Source organism: Cyprinodon tularosa, unplaced genomic scaffold (genome assembly GCF_016077235.1).
Source record: "Cyprinodon tularosa strain WSP-4 unplaced genomic scaffold, ASM1607723v1 ctg407, whole genome shotgun sequence".
NCBI lineage: Eukaryota > Metazoa > Chordata > Actinopteri > Cyprinodontiformes > Cyprinodontidae > Cyprinodon > Cyprinodon tularosa.
Window position 1 is genome coordinate 1,290,216 of NW_024039127.1, and position 23,466 is coordinate 1,313,681.

The 23,466-nt window shown below is 43.3% G+C and overlaps 1 protein-coding gene across 4 annotated transcripts in view; it reads left to right on the top strand.

Moving 5' to 3' along the window:
• The window catches only part of magixa (MAGI family member, X-linked a), a 50,848-nt gene that overhangs the window by 20,589 nt on the left and 6,793 nt on the right, over positions 1-23,466 (top strand). For all 4 annotated transcript variants that reach the window (XM_038298408.1, XM_038298405.1, XM_038298406.1 and 1 more), the window contains 8 exons: positions 279-369; positions 497-668; positions 3,089-3,701; positions 4,628-4,691; positions 4,820-5,020; positions 5,130-5,399; positions 22,092-22,286; positions 22,355-22,425. In XM_038298408.1, coding sequence (XP_038154336.1) covers positions 279-369; positions 497-668; positions 3,089-3,701; positions 4,628-4,691; positions 4,820-5,020; positions 5,130-5,399; positions 22,092-22,286; positions 22,355-22,425 — 1,677 coding nt within the window. The remainder of the gene's footprint in view (positions 1-278; positions 370-496; positions 669-3,088; positions 3,702-4,627; positions 4,692-4,819; positions 5,021-5,129; positions 5,400-22,091; positions 22,287-22,354; positions 22,426-23,466) is intronic.

Here is a 23,466-nt window from a genome sequence, read left to right on the forward strand (position 1 = left end):
TTGAATGCACCATAGAGACATTGGTACCTGAATGCAGCATAGAGACATCAGTATTTGAATGCACCATAGAGACATTGGTACCTGAATGCACCATAGAGACATTGGTACCTGAATGCATCATAGATCCTTCCTGTGGAACTAAATTTACATCTTTCACTGAAAGACAGACAGGGAAATATTTTGTTCTTCACCTTTAAAAACAGTCAGAACACAGAAAGTAAAGAGAAGAAAAGAAGCAAACATTTCACTGAATGTCATATTTTTCTGACCTCCTGCAGCCTCAGACTTCCAGCGAGTCCTCCAACCAGAGCAGGGCGCTGACGCACCTCACCTTCAGCCGGACGCTGGACGCCAACGGCAGCACGCCAGGTCAGAACCGTCACTCCAGAGTCTCTGGATGCTGGAACATAATCTGTATCAAACCATCCTTAGAATTGTTCAGTCTTAAACTGAATGCAGACGTTCAATAAAACATTTCATCATTTGGTCTCTAAAGGTTCGGCACGAACCCCGCCCTCTTATGTCCCTGAGCCAATGACAAACGGTCTGGCTGGACCTCCGACTCCCACATCGTCAGATGTGTCGCAGCCCCCCCCTCAGTCTGCAGACAGGACTCCAACTAGTCACAGCGATTCTGATGGCGGCCAATCCAATGCTGGGACCCGGAGGTCAGTGGTCAAACTCAGGATGTTCTGAGATGAGCCGAGGCTTCGAGGTGTGTGTTAAGTAAGGGCGGGGGGGGGGGGATTCCCTGAAGCACGTGTCGAGGCGTGATTTATTTAGGGGAGGGGCCAAAATTGATGACATCCGAAGCCTTGCTACCATGATACCATGTGACCGCTTCAGGAAGTGGTTCAGAAAGCGCAGGAACTTCTGCAGGCATTTTTAAAGCCTCAGTGTTCAGTCAAGATGTGGGAGTTTGTAGGATTGGCAGTTGGATAAAGTTTGGACAGATTCTAAGAATAGATTGGTTGAAAAAACAACCAATTTAGTTGATTAAAACTATTTTGGTCAGATTAAACCATGTAATGATTAAAATCTGCTCAGATCTGAAGTCACCGGTCAAAGTTGTAACATTAGTCTTAAATAGTATTGCTTTCGAAACAATTGTCACCGTTGCCAGACACTGATTTCCATCCTGAGGTTTTAGGCTCGAGACCCACGTTACGCCGGGCGTACACTGTGCGATTTTTGGGGCGATTTTCCAGTCTGGCGAGACCTTTTGATCGGGCCGACTTTCAGCCTGATCGTCAGCCGTGTGCTGTACAGGGGGAGTGTTATGGTTAGTGTTACCACTAGGAGTCACTGCCCTGTTAGCATTGTTAGGTGGCAGCTAGAAAAACAATAGAAGAAGAACGTGTACGGCTAGGATAGCAGAGCATAAGGTTGAAGTGCTAAATAAATGTACATTAAGAGAGCAGATAGATCGCATCAGAGCGTCGGGCCGAACATGAATCGTGAGCTGTGAGCTCACACTGTACGACTAAACCCTGCGGTATAGTCGTACAGTGTGAGCAGTAGCTGCGTCTAACGACTGAAAAGATCGCACAGTGTACGAGACATTTGAAAACCGACTGAAAAAGACTGAAAAACTGGGATATTAATTAAGTATTTTGGCCAATGTGACTAATTTGTATTGGTTCGCCGTAGTACAAATATAGATTGGGTAAAAACACTGGCAAAGTTAAATTGGTTGGTTTAGCCAAAAAATTGGTTGAACATATAACTTTCAAAGTGATTAAAACCAAAAACCGTGGCACTTTCACTGTCTGCTTGAGCTTATTTCACTAAAATGGCAGAAAAACTTAATAACAATTTAAAAAAGACAAACCATTGCAAAAAATCACAGATTATATTACTAGCTGTAGTTCTGCGCTCCACCAGTAGGCGGTGACATGTTCACATGAAGCTTCATGAACTGTGGGGAATTTGGCCAAACAGTTAAACATGAAGCTTCATCTCACCATCACTACAAACTGGCACCAACTAAGAGCTCCAGACCACTAGGTGGAGATAATCGTTAATTCATGTGTGACCAGAGTATTAAAATGAATATGATCCGTGGAACTGATCTGTACCAAAAACATGAACATGTAAGTTTTCCTTTGAACCTCTTTTAAAACCATCTGCCTCCTGTTTATGCCTTCATCAACGGTCTGGTTTCATATCAGAGATTAGAGGCAATTCAAGCAGATCACCCTGTCAGATTAAAAGATTAGCATTTTCTTTCTAAGGGAAACCAGCTAATTGAATCAACTCATCGACTCTTAAGCAATCTCTCACACAAAGCAGGCAGCGACAGTGGAGAGGAAAACTTACTTTAATTGGAAAAAAACCTCCAGCAGAACCAAAACCAGGCTCAGTGACCGGGGTTCAAGGAGACAGAAGAAGACATAGAAAAGGAAAATATAAGCTCTGATTTATAAATACTTTCTATGTTAGAAAAGCTAACAGTAAACTAGCTCCACAGGCGGCTCTGTCTTGGAAAGAAACAGTTAAACAAACGAGCTCTGAGTCGGTTTTCATGTCAAAGGATGAAAGAGAAAAGATCCAGTTAGTCACAGTAAAAGCTGGGCCCATAGCTATGTCTAGGAAAGAAACAGGATTAAACACTGGGAAAAAAACATCTAGAAACAAAGGTGTTGATGGCAGCAGCACAGCTGATATTTCTCTCCAGGATGGAGTCACAGCCAAACAGGAACAGACCAGATGAAGCTACTATGAGAAAAAGCAGAGAGAGCAGAACGTTAGAGATTGAACTAACAGATTCTGCAGAGTGGGAGAATAGAGATAGAATGAAGCAGAATGATGAAAAAGGGGTCCCTATGTCCTCCAGCAGTCTAAGCCTATAGCAGCAGAACTATAGAGATAGCTCAGGATAACCTGAGCCACTCTAACTAGAAGCTTTATCAAAAAGGAAAGTTTTAAGCCTAGCCTTAAAAGTAGACAGGGTGTCTGCCTCACGGACTAACAGGAAACCAGAGAAGGGAAGTTAAAGAGGTGACCTCTCTTTTTAATTGCTTAGATGATTTAAATATATGACCTGTTTGGTGTTTTCTGCATTCTTCTCGCTCTCTCTGTGTCCCAGGTCTTCGTTGATTCGCTACAACAGCAGCACTCTCCCCACCCTTTCCTCTTCCTCGCTCCTCCTTCATCAGAGCTCCAAGTCTTCAGAGAGCGACCTGTCCACGTCCACGCTCCCTAACATCTCCTCCTCGTCCCACATGTTGTCCAAACTGACCCTCTCTCAGCTGGACGTGGGTCGCGTCCAGAACTTCACCTCCACCGGCAGTGACAACCCCTCCTCCTCCTCCGCTGCTCCCTCTGCTCCTGTGCCATGCCAGCAGATGCCTCAGACTTCGCACGCCGTGATGCCATCTAGAGACGTTCCGCCGTGTGGCTTTAACGGGTGTCCGGCAAACCACGGGCTGACCTCCTCGTCCTCCAGAGGAGGCGGAGGTCTGGTTCTACCTCTTGGTGCAGGGTCACCAGGTTCAGCACATGGAGGAGAGCTGGTTCCTGTGGCGCTCAGACACAGTGAGAGCGGCGGGTTGGGGTTCAGCGTGACGGCGGGAGGACAGGGCGGGCAGCAGGCCGTGGTGAAGCGGGTGTGGGATCGGAGGCAGTGTCCCTTGCTGCAGGCTGGAGATCTGATTGTAAAGATCAACGGAGCCGATGTGCAGAGCCTCAGCTTCACTCAGGTGAGCGAGAACGGCGGTTCAGTTCAGGTGTGACTTGGTTCAAACACAGATCCTGGATTTCCTTCATTAAACCAGAGCGATAAAACGTTCTAAAGTGCAGAAGAAGATCTGAGGAGCCGCAGCCAGGTGGGATAAACGGTCAGCGTTGCTTTATGCGCCTCTACGAAAAAACCGTTTGATCCTGATAAAAATAAGGTCATAACCACCAGCTGTCCGTCCTCATGGTGTTTACATCCATAATAGAAATCCAGCACCGATGCAATGAGCGGACATAATAAATAAATGGCGCCATCTACTGGCAGTGCTCTATAGCAGTAAATGCAAATAAAACAAAAGTCCGATCAGCAAGAAATAATCAATGGATCGTTATTTATACCTAAAACTAATAAGTTCGCTTTGATTTAATGAATTTAGAGTTAATCAGTAAAAAATTATAATTTTCATCGCGATCACTGAGTCTGGGAGCGGCCATTTTAGCCCAAATATAGTAGCCCCTCCCTCCTGCCATCTTCCAGCAGATACGTCACGGTGCGGTAAGCCTAGCGCCATTCTCCCCGCTTTCCAAGCTAAATCAATGGGAACTACTAGACACATCTGCAATCAAAAACAATTATTGAAGATTTCCAGAGGACTTCACCATTGAAATTCACCAGAGCTATAGTGAAACTGACAATGCCCACGTGCATGGCAGCTGGATGCTGGAATACATCGGGGAAAAGTGGAAATAAAAGAGTTATTCCACCTTTCTGATTCCTGATCCTCCACGGACGGGTTGGTCGTTGGATCGCCAACTTGAAGAGGGAGGATTTGCCATCGAACTTCTGGCCAGAGAAAAAACCCGTAATATGTTTGCAGACGTGGAACATGTTCCATGGACGTCCATGTTTGCAGACAGGTCCAGTAACCAGGCATGCGTTGTTTTCCAGGTCCAGAGAGTCCTGCAGGAACACACCAAACAAGGAGAGGTGGTCCTGCTGGTCCACAGAGGAGGTAAGCAGGCCTTCCCAGGGTTCTGTCCCTGTAATAACCAGTTAAACCAGCAGTGGAACCAGTAAGCTTTGTTCCTGTACCCGGTATCAGAATGTCAGAACGGTCCCGCTGTCTCTGTCCTCCCCCAGGTCCCGTCTCCTCCCCCCTCGTCACGCCAAACCTCTACAAGCCGCTCTCCTCCCCCCACATCCTGACCACTCAGTCCTCCACTGAGCTGCCTTCCCCGTCCACAGGTGCCTCTCTGGGGGGCGCCCCCACCCTCAGCCAGGCCGGCTTGGCCCCTGAGGGTCCACAGGAGAGCCAGCTGCTACCGTCAGGGGCCCACAAAGGTAAATCAGTTTATGGTTCCAAAATGAAGCTGCAGGGTAAGAAGCAGAACATGCTGGGTTCATCAGATGTCCTCCTGCTCCAATGGGGGGCCTGCTCTTTGTCTTCCAGGGGCCCCTCCTGCTCAGACTCCAAACGGGCCCTCGGCCTCGGCCCTCATCCAGAGCACCAGCTTCCTGGATTCGGTTCCGGTGACCCTGACCCTGGAGCCCCGCGACCTGCAGGGTGTGGAGGACAGCTCGGGGCCGGCCCCTGGGGGCGGAGCTTCAGGAGCCAGGGCCAAAGATGGCCGAGGAGGAGCCAAGATGGTGGAGGTGGAGCTGAGGAGGCGGCCGGGGGAAGGCTTTGGATTCGTCATCGCGTCTCAGGAAGTGAGCGGAGGTGAGTGAGAAATCTGTTCGTCTGCACAGACCGAGAAGTTCTGATGGTTCTGATTGACCCGGAAATGATCCGAAGCTCAATATTAAAAGCATGAATCAGCTTTCTGAGCAGTTCTGCTCTGCGGTTCCGTATCGGTAGAACATTGGTTCTGGGCTCCCAGAGGACGATTCTGTTTCGGTTCTGCTGGATTTAAAGTTCTAAAAAAAAAAGGTAAAATCTGGAGGATAAAAAGCAGAAAAATGAATAAAGAACCGGACTGATGGAGCCTTCAGGGTTCAGTCCGCTCAGGACCGGTTCTGATTATTAAACCGGCTCAATCCGGTACTGCCTATCATAAAGTCCTTGTTAAGAGGCGGCGCCGCCACCAGGAGGCAGCGTCTCCACAGTCATGTCAGCAGGATGGACCCAACCCGTCAGCAAGGGGACCCACACTCAGACAGCGCCTGAACGCACCGCGGACGGCACATCCCGCCCCCCAGCTGTGGCCCCGCCCCCTCCTGCTGCTCCTCTCTCTGAGCTCTGCTCAAATTCACAGCGACTCGCCTGCTGCTGGAGGTACAGCCGTCCTCAGAGGGACACAGAGACAGACGGAGACAGGTGGACCGGGAGGAAGTTGGGTTTCTGATCGCTTCTCCTTTGCTGTCTGCTTCTGGACTTTGGATGATGTTGGACCGGCTCCAGTCAGCCCTGAAAACCATCAAAGACTCCAGACGTAAGTTCTGTCCTCTCAAATGTCTCTGTGTGGACAGAGGGACGCCTGTCCTCTGCCAGCCAGCCTTAGGCTCTGGGTCGGATCAGCCGTAGAGTTTCTCTGCTTGGCGCCGGGATCTTTTGGGTCCTGTCCCCGGGGGATGGAAAGGTTCTGTTCAGAGCCGGTTCTGGACCGACGACATCTGAGAGTTTGACCTTTAACCCCAACAGAGAGCCTGGCTGTGATCCTTTAATGGTTCTGTTCTGTGGTACCGCTGTTCGGGTCACGCGTCGTCGTTTTTAAATCTGAAACAGGCAGAAATATCTCAGAATAAAGAGGAAGGTAGACTCATCATCATCATCATCATCGTCATGGACACAAACTGATATAGGCCCAATGAAAGGGCAGATCTATTCAGTCTGTTTCTATAATAAAAATCCTTATTTAGAGTAATGATGTTTCCCCCATTGGGAGTGACTGTCTCAATAAACCCAGTTATTTGTTTTCAGGATTTAATCTGCTTTCATCACTTCCTGTCTTTGGTAGATCGATGCGTTCGTTCGTAAACATCATCCCTGCTTAGAGAAATAAAGCAAACGGAGCTGTGGTATCAGAAAAATATCAGGATTTACAGCAGGGGTGGAGCTAGAGGGTGGCCAAGAGGTGTCCATGGCCACCCTCTAGCTCCGCCCCCTTTAGTCACCCTTATATTTTAATTAGTTCACCTGCAGACGTAATTCTACAAGCATTTCCCAGTGATTCTCCCAACGGGATTATTTTAACTAATTATTATTTAAATTGTTGGTATATAAACCAGAAACTCTTTATTTATATTATTAAATTAGCATTAAAGTTGACAAACACAGAATTTATGGAAGCCGAGGGCGGCCTGATTTTTTCCTTTGCCTTTTCGAGATAATGAGAAAACTATTTTGTTATCTCTAGAAAACGGTTATCTAGATAACGAGGTGACTAACCGGTCAGAGTAATGAGGCCGGCCAGCAGCCCAGGATTCCCAGTCCATCCATGCCTGCAGGGTCGTAGTTGTCCAGTTGCCGTACCGCGTGTTCGCAAATAATCAGTATTTAGTTTCCTCTTTCTTTTCACTTATTGTCAGGTGGTGGATTGGATTAAATGGAAACAAATCTGACTGTTTTTTGAACATCCTTAATCTGGACTCATTTTAGGGGTTAATGCAGCTGTTACAGGTGAAACACCTGGAGGCATAGGGCTGATTGGTTAGGAATCAGAAGTGGAAGCAAATCATCAAACCAACAATGTCGTCTCGTTTCTATAAAAGTTGAACACAAGATTATTTACAGACTTAAGCCTGGTTTATGCTCAGAAACACTATGCGTATTTCCTGTTTGGTTCCTTACCGGCTTGTTTTGTTTGACTGACCGCCATTGTGGAAAACGACTGGTGAAGATGGAGCAGCTAGCAGAGCGAGGTGCATAAGAACGCTGGGACCCTTTTTCCACCTGGATCCCCGCTCTTTTTGGCCCTCATGTCCCTCCGTTGTCGCACAAACTTGCCCCCACTTCCTCCCCGCCTCGGCCGTATCTAGACCCACAGCTAGTTCCTGATTGGCCCTCTGGTGTTGTGGCGTGGAATAACGTAGCGCAGACCACGCTTCAATATTGAGCATAAATCAAAAATATCTGCAACGATCTCACCCTTAACCTCACACTGCTCCCCATGCACCTCACAATGGCAGCTCACTGCTCCCCAAGGTACGGAAGAGGATTAGGGCCACTGAAAAAAAAAAAAAAGTTTACTGATTTTAAAATTTTATTTCAGTATAGTATGGAAAAAAAGTCAGAATTCTGACTTTAATCTCAGAATTCAGTCAGAATTCTGAGATTAAAGTCAGAATTCTGACTTTTTTCCAATACTAAACTGAAATAAAATTTTAAAATCAGTAAACTTTTTTTTTTTTTTTCCAGTGGCCCTAATCCTCGTCCGTACCTTGGGGATGGGTTAAATACAGAGAAGTAATTTCCCTCTGGGATTATTAGAGTATATAAAATAAAAAAATAAATAAATAAAAAAAAATCCTCGCAGTAGTGTGATATTTTTTAATTTATGCCCAATTTTGAAGGCTTCTAAATCCTCTCCCGCTGTTGTGGTATTGAAGGAGGGAATTAGTTTTAACACATAAAATCATCTCGTTATCACAAGAAAACGGCTTCGTTATCTTTAGATAATGAGAAAAAGTATTGACCGCTCTGGGCTTCCGTACAGAATCGATTCTCTCTAAAGAAGTTCTGAGAGTTTTCTGTTATTAAGCATCAGTGAAATACTTTGAAAATCAACATTTCCAGCTTATAGTGTTACTGGAATCCAGGCAGAGACTTTATTATCTTTGGAACATTAAAAAAAAGGATATTTTGATGCCAAAAATGAATGTCGATGTAATAAGAAGAAACGAAACAACTTCCTGAATATATTAAGAAAAATAATTAAATGCTTCTAGAAGAAATTAATGAAAAAATGAGAGTGAAAGAAGCACATAACCTTAGTGGCATTAATGCTGATACTGGCAATTAACATGTTTTAGTTTATAAACCTAAATATAATTAACTAGGCTTGTTAACTTTTTAACTTTTCAATTAGCTTTTAATCTTTTTTTCTTGAATTGTTAATTTTTTTTCCAATTTAATTTCTATCATTCAAGGGCTCATATAATTGGTCAAATGCCAAAATAAGACGTAGAGCCGTGCAGCAGGATCTATGCTGAATGACTGGATATAGATATAGATAGATCTAGTGCTTCTAGACCTTCTAAAACCCATTTAATGTTGATTTTATGCTGAACCCTCCGTATGAATGTTTGCAGGTTTGTTAAAGGATTAGATTAATCCATATCTGCATCAGCCGGTATGCGTGTTTGCAGATTTCACATCAGGTTCAGCAGATTTAGAATCACAGCTGGTATTAATATTTAGACGGATTTGTCGATAACTGTTTCTATTTGTCTAATTCTATCAGGATTTTGTGTTTTAATCCTGTAAATGGAGGAAGGAAATCACTCAAAGTTGAACCTATGATGGGTGTCAGCCTTTAAAAGCTGCCTCCAGTTGGAACATTTAACTGGGTCCCATCTGTCTGCTGACTGGTCGCCCTCCATTAACGCAGCATGATGCTGCCACCGCCCTGCTGAAGACCTTAGGTGCTGGTGACCAAACAGCTTAATTCTGTAAGGTGGAACAGAACCAGAATCTGAACCTGGGTTAGAGTGGTTCTAGTTCTTTACCAGAACTCTGGGATGAAGAGCAGGAATCAGAAGGTTTTAGGAAGCTTGATTCACCGACAGATGGTTCTAATGGACCCTGTAGGGCTGGAGCGCGAAGACAGAGTTCTGATCCAGTTGGACCCGATTGTTTCTAGGAACCAGTTGATTTTCAGCTGCAGAGGAACCTATCTGTCTCCTCCCATTTCTCCCTCCTCCTCTTCAGGGTTTATCAGCTCCCAGGAATGTCCGAAATAGTTTCACTTCAGCAAAAGTAGCCAAACCCTCCCGCCTGTGTCGGTCGTCAGGTTTCAGCTCGGTTCACCTGCTGATTCTGGTCCGCTGGACCAAACGGTGTTACTGGAACAGGTAGATTCATCAGCAGGAAGCGGTTCTATGTTCTCAGCATCGACAGCCGGGGGGAGTTTTCTCCAGAAGGGGCTAGAAATTCAAAATAGACTTTTTTTTTTTTTTTTACCAAAAAGCAATCAAACGTACACTAAGTTATCACATCAGGATATTTATATGAATGCCAACAATAAAAACATAGTAAAAACCTAATTTCATGTCCAGGTTTACTTTTTGTACATAGATCTTGCAATTCTGAGGCTGTGAAGGTAAATCTGGGTTTTTCATGGTTTTTCATTCATCCAATATGGCGTCATAAACCTAGAAAAATAATGCACCAGTTTAATAATAGAGGAGCTATTAGTCAGCTTTATACTTTTTCTAATTTATAAAAACTATTTATTTTCTGAGAATGTGTTTATTTAAGAGCAACTATGCAAATCAACAAACATATAGAAAAAGTAGACTATATTCTATTATTTTCCATGTGAATCCCAGATTGTTCATTCTTCTTAGCTGTCTTTATCCACGCTGGATCAGATCCTGACCTTTGAAAAAGGAGGCAGGATAAAGCAGGATAAAGCCTTAGCCTCTCTGCATGCAGTTAGCCTAGCTGCACGCAGTAAGCCTCGCTGCACGCAGTTAGCCTCTCTGCATGCAGTTAGCCTCGCTGCACGCAGTTAGCCTCTCTGCATGCAGTTAGCCTCGCTGCACGCAGTTAGCCTAGCTGCACGCAGTAAGCCTCGCTGCACGCAGTAAGCCTCGCTGCACGCAGTTAGCCTCTCTGCATGCAGTTAGCCTCGCTGCACGCAGTTAGCCTCGCTACACGCAGTTAGCCTCGCTGCATGCAGTTAGCCTCTCTGCATGCAGTTAGCCTCGCTGCATGTAGTTAGCCTCACTGCATGCAGTTAGCCTCGCTGCATGCAGTTAGCCTCTCTGCATGCAGTTAGCCTCACTGCATGTAGTTAACCTCACTGCATGTAGTTAGCCTCGCTGCATGCAGTTAGCCTCGCTGCATGCAGTTAGCCTCGCTGCATGTAGTTAGCCTCACTGCATGTAGTTAGCCTCACTGCATGTAGTTAGCCTCGCTGCATGCAGTTAGCCTCTCTGCATGCAGTTAGCCTCGCTGCATGCAGTTAGCCTCGCTGCATGTAGTTAGCCTCACTGCATGCAGTTAGCCTCGCTGCATGTAGTTAGCCTCGCTGCATGCAGTTAGCCTCGCTGCATGCAGTTAGCCTCTCTGCATGCAGTTAGCCTCTCTGCATGCAGTTAGCCTCGCTGCATGCAGTTAGCCTCTCTGCATGCAGTTAGCCTCGCTGCATGTAGTTAGCCTCACTGCATGCAGTTAGCCTCGCTGCATGTAGTTAGCCTCACTGCATGCAGTTAGCCTCGCTGCATGCAGTTAGCCTCTCTGCATGCAGTTAGCCTCGCTGCATGTAGTTTGCCTCGCTGCATGCAGTTAGCCTCGCTGCACGCAGTTACCCTCTCTGCACGCAGTTAGCCTCGCTGCACGCAGTTAGCCTCTCTGCATGCAGTTAGCCTCGCTGCACGCAGTTAGCCTCTCTGCACGCAGTTAGCCTCGCTGCACGCAATTAACCTCGCTGCACGCAGTTAGCCTCGCTGCATGTAGTTAGCCTCACTGCACAGTTAGCCTTGCTGCAGGTAGTTAGCCTAACCTTGTAGCTAAACCAGGTCCTGGAAAAGGGCTGCCATTTCTCTCTCTCTCTCTCTCTCTCTGATGCGTCTCCAACTCCCACGACTCGACCTGTCAATCATCTGCTAAATGTCTGCGCTGTGGCGGGCGGTGGTGAGCAAATACACTTCCTGTCACCAGGGTGCACCAGAGCTGCGCCCTGAGCTCTCCTATACCGTTGATTTGCAGAGGAGCTGCTGCGGATGGACAACTGTTCACCAGAGTCAATGGGCAGTAATTTTTACGCCCTAAGGCGGAAATACGTCACCAATCCGAGAAAAAAAATGGGATGACTCTTTACTAGTCATTAAAGATTAAATATATATCTGTCACACCTAAAAAAATACATATATTTCAAAATATTTTACATGTTAACTTAAAATTAAACTAAAAAAAAAAAAAATGTTATGTCTTAATCAGGTTGACTGGTTGGGGCAGACTTAGATTTTAATGGAATCTGATCAAAATCAGAAGTTTGGAGGAAGACTAAATTGGTCCAGATTCCTAGAAGAAGAGCTGCTCTGTCCAGATGTCAGTGAATAAATGTGATGGATCAGAATTTATAAATGAAATAAATCTGCTGCTTCACAGAAGACAGAGAGGATGTTTCTAGAAAGCAGATAATTTCTGACTGAAATCGCATTGAATCGGCAGGTATCTTCACACGGTGGGTAGAGGAGGGCGGAGCCTGCAGAGGCCATAGCTGCAGACGTGGGGTTGCATGAAGGATGCAGGGAGTTTAGGGCTGAACTGGGTCTCCGCTGGTTAATATTTCAGTAGCTCTGCAGTCTCTGACACTCAGTTGGACAAACTGTCTCACCAAATGTTCTTTTACATGATTTATGGATTCGTCTGTAGAGAAGCAAGCAGAACTGGAGGTTCCTGCTGCTCCACGGCTCAGATCCGTCTGAGGCTCATTGAGGTGAACGGACAGTGAAGACACAGAGACACAAAGGCGTCCTTCTTTCCTCCTGTAAGATGGTTTGTCTGTTTAAACCCATCAGGACCTGCTGGTCCAGCTGTACCCTCCTCTGGAACGAGGCTTTCCATCCTCTGTGATGCCCCTGGAGAAGCTGACCCTGTATCCTCTATAGCCCGTACCATGACACAACCACCGCCGCCATCATCCTCAGCCAGGAGGGGAGACTGGTTTCCATCATCCCTCCCTCACTGGGGTGTATCCTCATGCTGACCTCCCCCCCGCCTTATCAGCGCCCATCCAGCCCCCTGGTTCTGTTTGAACAGCAATAAACACACAAGCTTTGGCTCTTTGAAACCTGCCAGCTCCTTTAAAGCTCTGTTCTCCATGGATCCTGTTTATGCTGCAGACCTGCTGAGATCAGAGCGTGTTTGCTCTCCACAGGTTTCCTCATGTTTACACGGTCGGTTCCCCATCGTTGATTCAGCCGCTCCCTCCGACCAGCTAACAAACATCAACAGGAGCGTGTTTATCTGAGCTGCCGTCCAAAAGAAGCAAAAACTTGATTTTCAAAGGTTTTTTCCACTTGATTGAGCCGCTCTGATGATCCATTATAACCTCAGTGATTCAGAGATCAACACAGAGCCGAAAATAACCCATGTTCAGTCAGATCAGCAAACCCATTGTCAATACCTGTTAGTCCCTTTAGTTTATCTCTTTAGTTTATCTCTTTAGTTTATCTCTTTAGTTTATCTCTTTAGTTTATCCCTTTAGTTTATCTCTTTGGTTTATCCCTTTAGTTTATCTCTTTAGTTTATCTCTTTGGTTTATCCCTTTAGTTTATCCCTTTAGTTTATCCCTTTAGTTTATCTCTTTAGTTTATCCCTTTAGTTTATCCCTTTAGTTTATCCCTTTAGTTTATCTCTTTAGTTTATCCCTTTAGTTTATCCCTTTAGTTTATCCCTTTAGTTTATCCCTTTAGTTTATCCCTTTAGTTTATCCCTTTAGTTTATCCCTTTAGTTTATCCCTTTAGTTTATCCCTTTAGTTTATCCCTTTAGTTTATCTCTTTAGTTTATCTCTTAGTTTATCTCTTAGTTTCTCTTTAGTTTATCTCTTTAGTTTATCTCTTAGTTTATCCCTTTAGTTTATCCCTTTATTTTATCCATTTAGAGTATCTATTTAGTTTATCTCTTTAGTTTATCTCTTTAGTTTATCCCTTCAGTTTATCTCTTTAGTTTATCTCTTTAGTTTATCTCTTAGTTTATCCCTTTAGTTTATCCCTTTAGTTTATCTCTTTAGTTTATCTCTTTAGTTTATCTCTTTAGTTTATCTCTTAGTTTATCTCTTAGTTTATCTCTTTAGTTTATCTCTTTAGTTTATCTCTTTAGTTTATCTCTTAGTTTATCCCTTTAGTTTATCCCTTTAGTTTATCCCTTTAGTTTATCCATTTAGTTTATCTATTTAGTTTATCTCTTTAGTTTATCTCTTTAGTTTATCCCTTCAGTTTATCTCTTTAGTTTATCTCTTTAGTTTATCTCTTTAGTTTATCTCTTTAGTTTATCTCTTAGTTTATCCCTTTAGTTTATCCCTTTAGTTTAGTATGAAAAATATACTTTAAACTACCTCGCCTGGCAGTATATCCCTTTAGTTATGTACAACAAACAATCTAATTACTTACTTTTTGGTGTTTTTTCAAGTGTATGGCAAACTGACCTTACATAGTTTTTTTGTACGTGACTAAAGGGAAACACGCCCGTCAAGGTAGTTTAAAGTTTATTTTTCATACTAAACTAAAGAGATAAGTGGAACTAGCATACACGCATGCAAATCTGATGTGTTGTCATGGGTATGCTGGTCTGATGGGGTATGCTGAGCTGACAGAACAGCAGGTTTAGTCTCCTTGTTTGTTTGTTTCTTGGCAAACAGCAGCTGTTTCTGATGCTTCTCTGCTGATAAATGTCTCTAAAAGGAGCAGCTATCAGTTGGATTGGGCTGAGGAATTTCAAACATCTGGATGTTTTCCTCCATCATAAGGCCACAGAAATAGAGATCCATCACGGCTGTGAGCTGTTCTATATCAGCGGCTCTATTCTAGGCTTGTTCTGGTGTCAATGTTTGAGCCGCCTGTTAAAATCTGCCAGAATTCTTGTGAAGTTAAATGATTCCTTCCTGTTTTTTAGCTGCTGTTGGGTTCTCACACAGATCAAACTAGATCACGGCTTCCCTCCAAACTGCCGGATGCTTCTTCTTTTGCTTGTTTTTTATTGATCTGCTCCCTTTGATGTATCTGCAATGCGTTTGCACCTTCCAGTCACTGTAGACCTATGGCTGTCTAGATTAGCAGGTCAGGGGCCCTGGCAGAGACGGGTAGACTTTAACCCCCCCCCCCCCACCTGCACAGGGAGATGGCCGACTGGCTGGAGTTTTAGTAACAGGAGCTTTGGTTCATTTTTTTTATTTGTTTTGGTTTTTTATTAACCGTACGGCAGCAACTCACGATTATTTCGCAAATTGATTAATCTGTTGATTATTTGATTTTTAATCTGATAGCCAAAGGTTCCTTAAAAGAATATTGATTAACGAAATTAAACCCTGTTAAATTGTTTCCACTTGTGGACTTCTGGATAAATCATATTGACAGATGAAAATGTTTCTTTTGACTTAAATTTTAAATGTTTTTACAAATTCCTGTATAATTCCTGCTCTAATAGGTCGCTCTATCAGGCACGTTTTAGAGTCGCTATACTCCAGCTAACGATTATCAAATACTAAATTAGTTGACAATTAATCAATTAATCACGACTAACCCGATTTTTTTCAGCCCTAATTAAAAGAATAACCACAGAAATAGATTAAAGCCTTACAAGCAGTTTTCAATCAGTCTATTTCACTCAGACCAGCAGCAAACTCTGGTCTTGTCTTATTTCTTTTCATAGATTATTGTTTAAACTGGACATGAAGCTAACATTGATCAGGGGATCAGCTCAGTCCAAATAAAACTAATCGATTAACATCCTCTCCGTAACACGGGGCAGCTGTGATAACGAACTTCTGCTTTTACTTCTTCGGCTGTTAAAGACGTTGTGCCTCTTTTTCTTCTTTGTGTTTTAATGGCAGCTGAGATCATTAGAGTCCAACAAGCTGTTCACTCTTTTAATCATCTTTATGTTAACAGCAGCGCAAAATGCTACCGTACTAACTGTTTCTGCCCGCAACATGCTCATGTGCTTTTCTACCGTAACAGTAAACTGTCAAATCGGGGACACAGGTTTAGGCTGGGGACAGGAGGTCCGACTGCACTGCAGTCCAACAAAATCCCGGATAATTTTGTAATAATTCCCCCCCGGACATTTTTTTAGGTCTGAAAAGTAGGACATGTCCGGGAAAAAGAGGACGTCTGGTCCCCGTACCATATCAACAATCTGATGTTTCAGTGAGTGAGTGCTTGTTGCTATGATGCGTCTTTGCTCAGCAGCTTTGCTCGTTGTAAACCAACCAATCAGAGCACAGCTCATCTAAATATTCATGATCAAACCATAAAAGGAAGAAAACCTGTGGTTTCATTCTAGGGCTTTTAACCAGGCTGCATTAGGGCTCATAGAACAGCTAATATGCCATTTTCAGCCCAACCAATGTTACACACCCTATTAGAGACCTGAAGGACCAGATACCCTATAGAATCATTCTATCACCCTATTAGAGACCTGAAGGACCAGATACCCTATAGAATCATTCTATCACCCTATTAGAGACCTGAAGGACCAGATACCCTATAGAATCATTCTATCACCCTATTAGAGACCTGAAGGACCAGATACCCTATAGAATCATTCTATCACCCTATTAGAGACCTGAAGGAGCAGATACCCTATAGAATCATTCTATCACCCTATTAGAGACCTGAAGGAGCAGATACCCTATAGAATCATTCTATCACCCTATTAGAGACCTGAAGGACCAGATACCCTATAGAATCATTCTATCACCCTATTAGAGACCTGAAGGACCAGATACCCTATAGAATCATTCTATCACCCTATTAGAGACCTGAAGGAGCAGATACCCTATAGAATCATTCTATCACCCTATTAGAGACCTGAAGGAGCAGATACCCTATAGAATCACTCTATCACCCTATCAGAGACCTGAAGGACCAGATACCCTATAGAATCACTCTATCACCCTATCAGAGACCTGAAGGACCAGATACCCTATAGAATCATTCTATCACCCTATCAGAGACCTGAAGGACCAGATACCCTATAGAATCATTCTATCACCCTATCAGAGACCTGAAGGACCAGATACCCTATAGAATCATTCTATCACCCTATTAGAGACCTGAAGGACCAGATACCCTATAGAATCATTCTATCACCCTATTAGAGACCTGAAGGACCAGATACCCTATAGAATCATTCTATCACCCTGTTAGAGACCTGAAGGACCAGATACCCTATAGAATCATTCTATCACCCTGTTAGAGACCTGAAGGACCAGATACCCTATAGAATCATTCTATCACCCTATTAGAGACCTGAAGGACCAGATACCCTATAGAATCATTCTATCACCCTATTAGAGACCTGAAGGAGCAGATACCCTATAGAATCATTCTATCACCCTATTAGAGACCTGAAGGAGCAGATACCCGATAGAATCATTCTATCACCCTATTAGAGACCTGAAGGAGCAGATACCCTATAGAATCATTCTATCACCCTATTAGAGACCTGAAGGACCAGATACCCTATAGAATCATTCTATCACCCTATTAGAGACCTGAAGGACCAGATACCCTATAGAATCATTCTATCACCCTATTAGAGACCTGAAGGACCAGATACCCTATAGAATCATTCTATCACCCTATTAGAGACCTGAAGGAGCAGATACCCTATAGAATCATTCTATCACCCTATTAGAGACCTGAAGGACCAGATACCCTATAGAATCATTCTATCACCCTATTAGAGACCTGAAGGACCAGATACCCTATAGAATCATTCTATCACCCTATTAGAGAACTGAAGGAGCAGATACCCTATAGAATCATTCTATCACCCTATTAGAGACCTGAAGGAGCAGATACCCGATAGAATCATTCTATCACCCTATTAGAGACCTGAAGGACCAGATACCCTATAGAATCATTCTATCACCCTATTAGAGACCTGAAGGACCAGATACCCTATAGAATCATTCTATCACCCTATTAGAGACCTGAAGGACCAGATACCCTATAGAATCATTCTATCACCCTATTAGAGACCTGAAGGACCAGATACCCTATAGAATCATTCTATCACCCTATTAGAGACCTGAAGGACCAGATACCCTATAGAATCATTCTATCACCCTATTAGAGACCTGAAGGACCAGATACCCTATAGAATCATTCTATCACCCTATTAGAGACCTGAAGGACCAGATACCCTATAGAATCATTCTATCACCCTATTAGAGACCTGAAGGACCAGATACCCTATAGAATCATTCTATCACCCTATTAGAGACATGAAGGACCAGATACCCTATAGAATCATTCTATCACCCTATTAGAGACCTGAAGGACCAGATACCCTATAGAATCATTCTATCACCCTATTAGAGACATGAAGGACCAGATACCCTATAGAATCATTCTATCACCCTATTAGAGACCTGAAGGACCAGATACCCTATAGAATCATTCTATCACCCTATTAGAGACCTGAAGGAGCAGATACCCTATAGAATCATTCTATCACCCTATCAGAGACCTGAAGGACCAGATACCCTATAGAATCACTCTATCACCCTATTAGAGACCTGAAGGACCAGATACCCTATAGAATCATTCTATCACCCTATCAGAGACCTGAAGGACCAGATACCCTATAGAATCATTCTATCACCCTATTAGAGACCTGAAGGACCAGATACCCTATAGAATCATTCTATCACCCTATTAGAGACCTGAAGGACCAGATACCCTATAGAATCATTCTATCACCCTATTAGAGACCCGAAGGACCGGATACCCTATAGAATCATTCTATCACCCTATTAGAGACCTGAAGGACCGGATACCCTATAGAATCATTCTATCACCCTATTAGAGACCTGAAGGACCGGATACCCTATAGAATCATTCTATCACCCTATTACAGACCTGAAGGACCAGATACCCTATAGAATCATTCTATCACCCTATTAGAGACCTGAAGGACCAGATACCCTATAGAATCATTCTATCACCCTATTAGAGACCTGAAGGACCAGATACCCTATAGAATCATTATATCACCCTATTAGAGACCTGAAGGACCAGATACCCTATAGAATCATTATATCACCCTATTAGAGACCTGAAGGACCAGATACCCTATAGAATCATTCTATCACCCTATTAGAGACCTGAAGGACCAGATACCCTATAGAATCATTCTATCACCCTATTAGAGACCTGAAGGACCAGATACCCTATAGAATCATTATATCACCCTATTAGAGACCTGAAGGACCAGATACCCTATAGAATCATTCTATCACCCTATTAGAGACCTGAAGGACCAGATACCCTATAGAATCATTCTATCACCCCTTTAAATTCTTTCTCCAAATACACTGAATAATGTGTCTCAGATCTTTGTTGGATTGTTTTCCTGTTTATTTTACCCAGCTGTAGTTTTTTAGAGTTGGGACTTTTTTTTCATTACGTCCCAGTCAGATATTTAATCTATAACCTGTTGATCAGGTCTCCTTGATTGTCTTTGGATCTAGTCTTCAGATCTAGTCCTAATCCCCAATGAGGACTAGATCCCTTCTTTCCACCAGACTCACTGCTTCCCTTTCAGCTGCTGGTGCTTCTGAAATGTTTCAGGTCCTGCGTGGGTGAAACTCTCCTGCTGCGGCTGTGGGGCTTCAGTGCATGAGTGGGTCAGGAGATAAGCATTGCTTCATGGTTTCAGGGTCAGCCTGCTGCTGCCTGCTGGAGCTGAAACGGGTTCTAGTTTCTTTGTTCTCAGCAGAGCGTCTTTGATCCAGGAAATCCTCCTGGGAACGTCTCCTCTGCCATTTAACGTGGGAATGAGAAGCTTCTTTCTGTCTTTGGACGGGTCTGTGTTTGTGATTTCCACTCGCTGAGGTCAGACTGGAACAGGAGCAGAAGTGTTGAAATATGGAGAAACACTTCTGGCGCCTTTACTCCCAGAAATGTTTTTCTCTCGGCAGAAACAAGCCGATAAAACTGATTCCAGGAGGATTTACAGCTTGATCCTGATCCAGGTTGAATTAAAATGTTTTCCAGGATAAAGCAGAACTTATTGTTTGGTTTAAATCTGCGGCTTGCGAGTGGTGAGTCAGCTGACTGCACACAGGAGGCGCCGGTTCCAATCCCAGCTGGAGGAATGAGCTGCCAGTGTCCTTAAGCATGAGCCTACCTCTTATAACCAGGGCCGGATTTAGGACATTTTGGGCCCTTTGCAAAGACAGGCAGGGGGCCCCTCTGAATGGAGAAGACAACACATAGAACAGCCCCATTCTACAGATAGAGAAATGTTAATAGAATAGACATCCATTATCTGTTCTAGGTTGTGTCCCTCTCTTCTTGTCCCTTTTCTTCTTGTTTTCCTCTCTATGTTTTGTACTCAGCTGACTTTTCATGCTGTCTCTAAAGGAATGAAAGATTTTTTCCAAGCACTAAGCTCACTTAGCTGATTGCTCCTTCCTGTGTTTCCAAAAAGGCCAAAGTAAATAACCCAGTCCTTCTTTTCACTGTAGACAAGCCATGATCTGCTTATCTGTTCTCCAGAGTTCGCTGCTTTTAGATGTTGTCTCCAAAGTCTCCAGTAGCAGAAAAAAGTCTCTAGATCTGGCGCTAGGAGCTTTTTAGAAATCAAAGTGCTAGAGGGGTCTGAAAAGTGGCTAAATATAGCGACTAAAGCGCTAAGTTGGCAACACTGCTCTTTGCATCGTTTGTTTTTAATGTTCTGGGCCCTTCCGCCGTAACATCCAGGGGAGATTTTGATAAGGGGGGTGCTGAATCCAAAATAACACTTATTGTTTTTTCAGAACAGGCTGCACAGGAATTTTCCATCAGCCTTGAGTCTTTTCTTGCTGCCTCAACGTGGCAAATATAATATTCAGAATTTTTGTTGGCTTTTCCGCCTTGAAGCGAGCGTGAAAATCCAAGATATTATCCCAGCTCACCTTTGAGTTCACTACAGCCAGCCTGCGCTCAATCATAGCCATCATACGGCGCAGCTCACGGTCCTGCTCCTTCATGGCCTTTTGTGAGGGCCAAAAACCGCTGCCAGCAACCTGATCGATATGGAGGATAAAAAGTGCCAAAATTAAATAAATAAATCCGCATTAAATAAATAATTAAATGTGTCAATAATTAATTAAATGTGGAATTAAATAAATAAATGTGTCATTCATTAATTAAAACCACGTCACTAATATAAAGTGCCACAATTAAATAAATAAATACAGCGATAAACAATTAATTAAATGTGTAATTAATTAAATAAGGAATTAAATATATAAATGTGTCATTAATTTAATAAAATACATCCTCATTTTATTAAAAAAATATAGATAATTATTTCAGTGTGCATTTAATTATTTCATGGTCCTGTGTCGCAGTGCATCGAAACCATTAAAAGAATCTGTCAAACTCACCCATCAAAGTTAGGGGGCGGTTCTCTAACACCTGATTGGTCACCCTGCACATTAAGGCGGAGCAAATCGATTACAGAGACTCGATTCACGTTAACCCCGCCCCCTAACTTTGATGGGTGAGTTTGACAGATTCTTTTAATGGTTTGGATGCACTGCGACACAGGACCATGAAATAATTAAATGCACACTGAAATAATTATATATATTTTTTTAACAAAATGAAGATGTATTTTATTAAATTAATGACACATTTATATATTTAATTCCATATTTATTTAATGAATTACACATTTAATTAATTGTTTATCGCTGTATTTATTTATTTAATTGTGGCACTTTATATTAGTGACGTGGTTTTAATTAATGAATGACACATTTATTTATTTAATTCCACATTTAATTAATTATTGACACATTTAATGCTGTGTTTATTTATTTAATTTTGGCACTTTTTATCCTCCATAGATCAATGCCCAAATTGCCGCCGACATATAATTATAAAAAATCCAAACATCTTCGTTATCCTCCACTGGCAACATTCCAGAAGTCCATGAAATCAACCTTACATGATGTATATTCATAATAATTAGGTTACCTTTATGCAAACATTCATTTGTTTTCATTTTGATCAATTATACTTTATTAATTCAGCATATGTAAACCTGGCAGTTATGTGTTTTAATTAAATAAGCTATATTGAATGGATGATTATGCTTCATGTAAGGATTATTTAATAGGTTTGTCTTAAAATGATCTTAGAAAATAAATGTGAATTAGTTCTGTAATAAATTGACATATATCTAAAAGATGAGGTGAATTATTTCAGTGACGAGAACCATGAGGTCAGCTGAGAGGTTCTGTTGGATCCTGAGGTTGATAAAAGATGGCAGACCGTCTGTTTGGGTTTTATAGTAGATTGATGTGGTTTTGATAAAACGGAGGCGGACCTGCTCTATCTCAGGGTTGTTCTGATCCAGCTGGTTAGTGAGCAGAACCGGAGGGTTTCCTCTCCGTGTGGCGTTCTGCGGTTCAGCCAAGCAGACTGAACACGCCTCAATAATTAAACTTCAGCTCATTTATTATTGGTCAGCGTGCAGCAGGAACCATCAGTGCATAACTTTACCGCCGCTCTGTCCACAGCCTCCTCCCTGATGGCCCACCGCTTCGTGACGGTGCGCCGCGGCAGCCCGGCGGCTCGCAGCGGTCAGATCCAGCCCGGAGATCGGCTGGAGGCGGTGGAGGGCCGACCGGTCGGCGGCCTGCAGCACAGAGACCTGTCCCAGATCCTGAGGAGGGCTGGGAACACGCTGAGGCTGAGCATCACGCCCAAACAGCGTACGGACGCAAACACAGGAAGTCCAACACACACACACACGAAGCTCACGCCTTCCTCTCCTCCACAGAGTCTTCCTCCGACGGAGCCGACCTGGACACCAATGGACGCCTCATCAAAGGGCCCAGAGGGAGGTCAAAGGTCACATTTGTTTGATTACGTCTTCCAGTAGATGAGATTTGGAGAGAAATCTGAAGTTTTGTCAAAAGGTTTCAAATCATCCTGAATATTACAACAAAGCATTAAAACCAAACACTGTGAGGTACCGGGGGGGGGGGGGGTTGCCGTTAGATTATATAAATGATTAAATAGCAGAAGCAGCTGTTAGCAGATCTTTACCTTTAGTCTTTGAAATGGAAATAAATCTGTGTTTAAATCTTTAAGCTTTTTCTCTTTCCTGAGAAGAAAACAAACTCCTTAAATAACACTTCATGATGCTTATGTATTAGATAACTATGAGGCCTGTTCAGGGTTACAGAAAGCGTTTTATAATAACAAGTATCATCGCATCATTAGGTTTTAACAAGCAGATACATCAATAATAGAAAATAATCCTAAAATCCTAAAAAAAAGGTGAATATGTTTCTTTCCCTAAATGGATGTTGTTTTTATCATTGTTTAAACTGTGGGAATAAATCTGGGATAAATCCTCCTGGAACTAAATAAACCCAAATCCAAGCTCCGACTAAAAACCAAAGTCAGATTAGGAAAAAACTGCTTCCGGGTTGTTTCCCATCAGCCAGAAGGAAAATAATGAGCATCAATAAGAAATGCAGGTTGAGGTCTACTATAGCCTTCAACCTTAACGAACTGCTAACCTCAACGAGCTGCTTTCCTTAACGAGCTGCTAACCTCAACGAGCTGCTTTCCTTAACGAGCTGCTAACCTCAACAAGCTGCTTTCCTTAACGAGCTGCTAACCTTAATGAGCCGCTTTCCTTAACGAGCTGCTAACCTTAACGAGCCGCTTTCCTTAACGAGCTGCTGACCTTAACGAGCCGCTGACCTTAACGAGCTGCTAACCTTAACGAGCTGCTGACCTTAACGAGCTGCTTTCCTTAACGAGCTGCTAACCTCAACGAGCTGCTTTCCTTAACGAGCTGCTAACCTCAACGAGCTGCTTTCCTTAACGAGCTGCTAACCTCAACGAGACGCTTTCCTTAACGAGCTGCTAACCTTAATG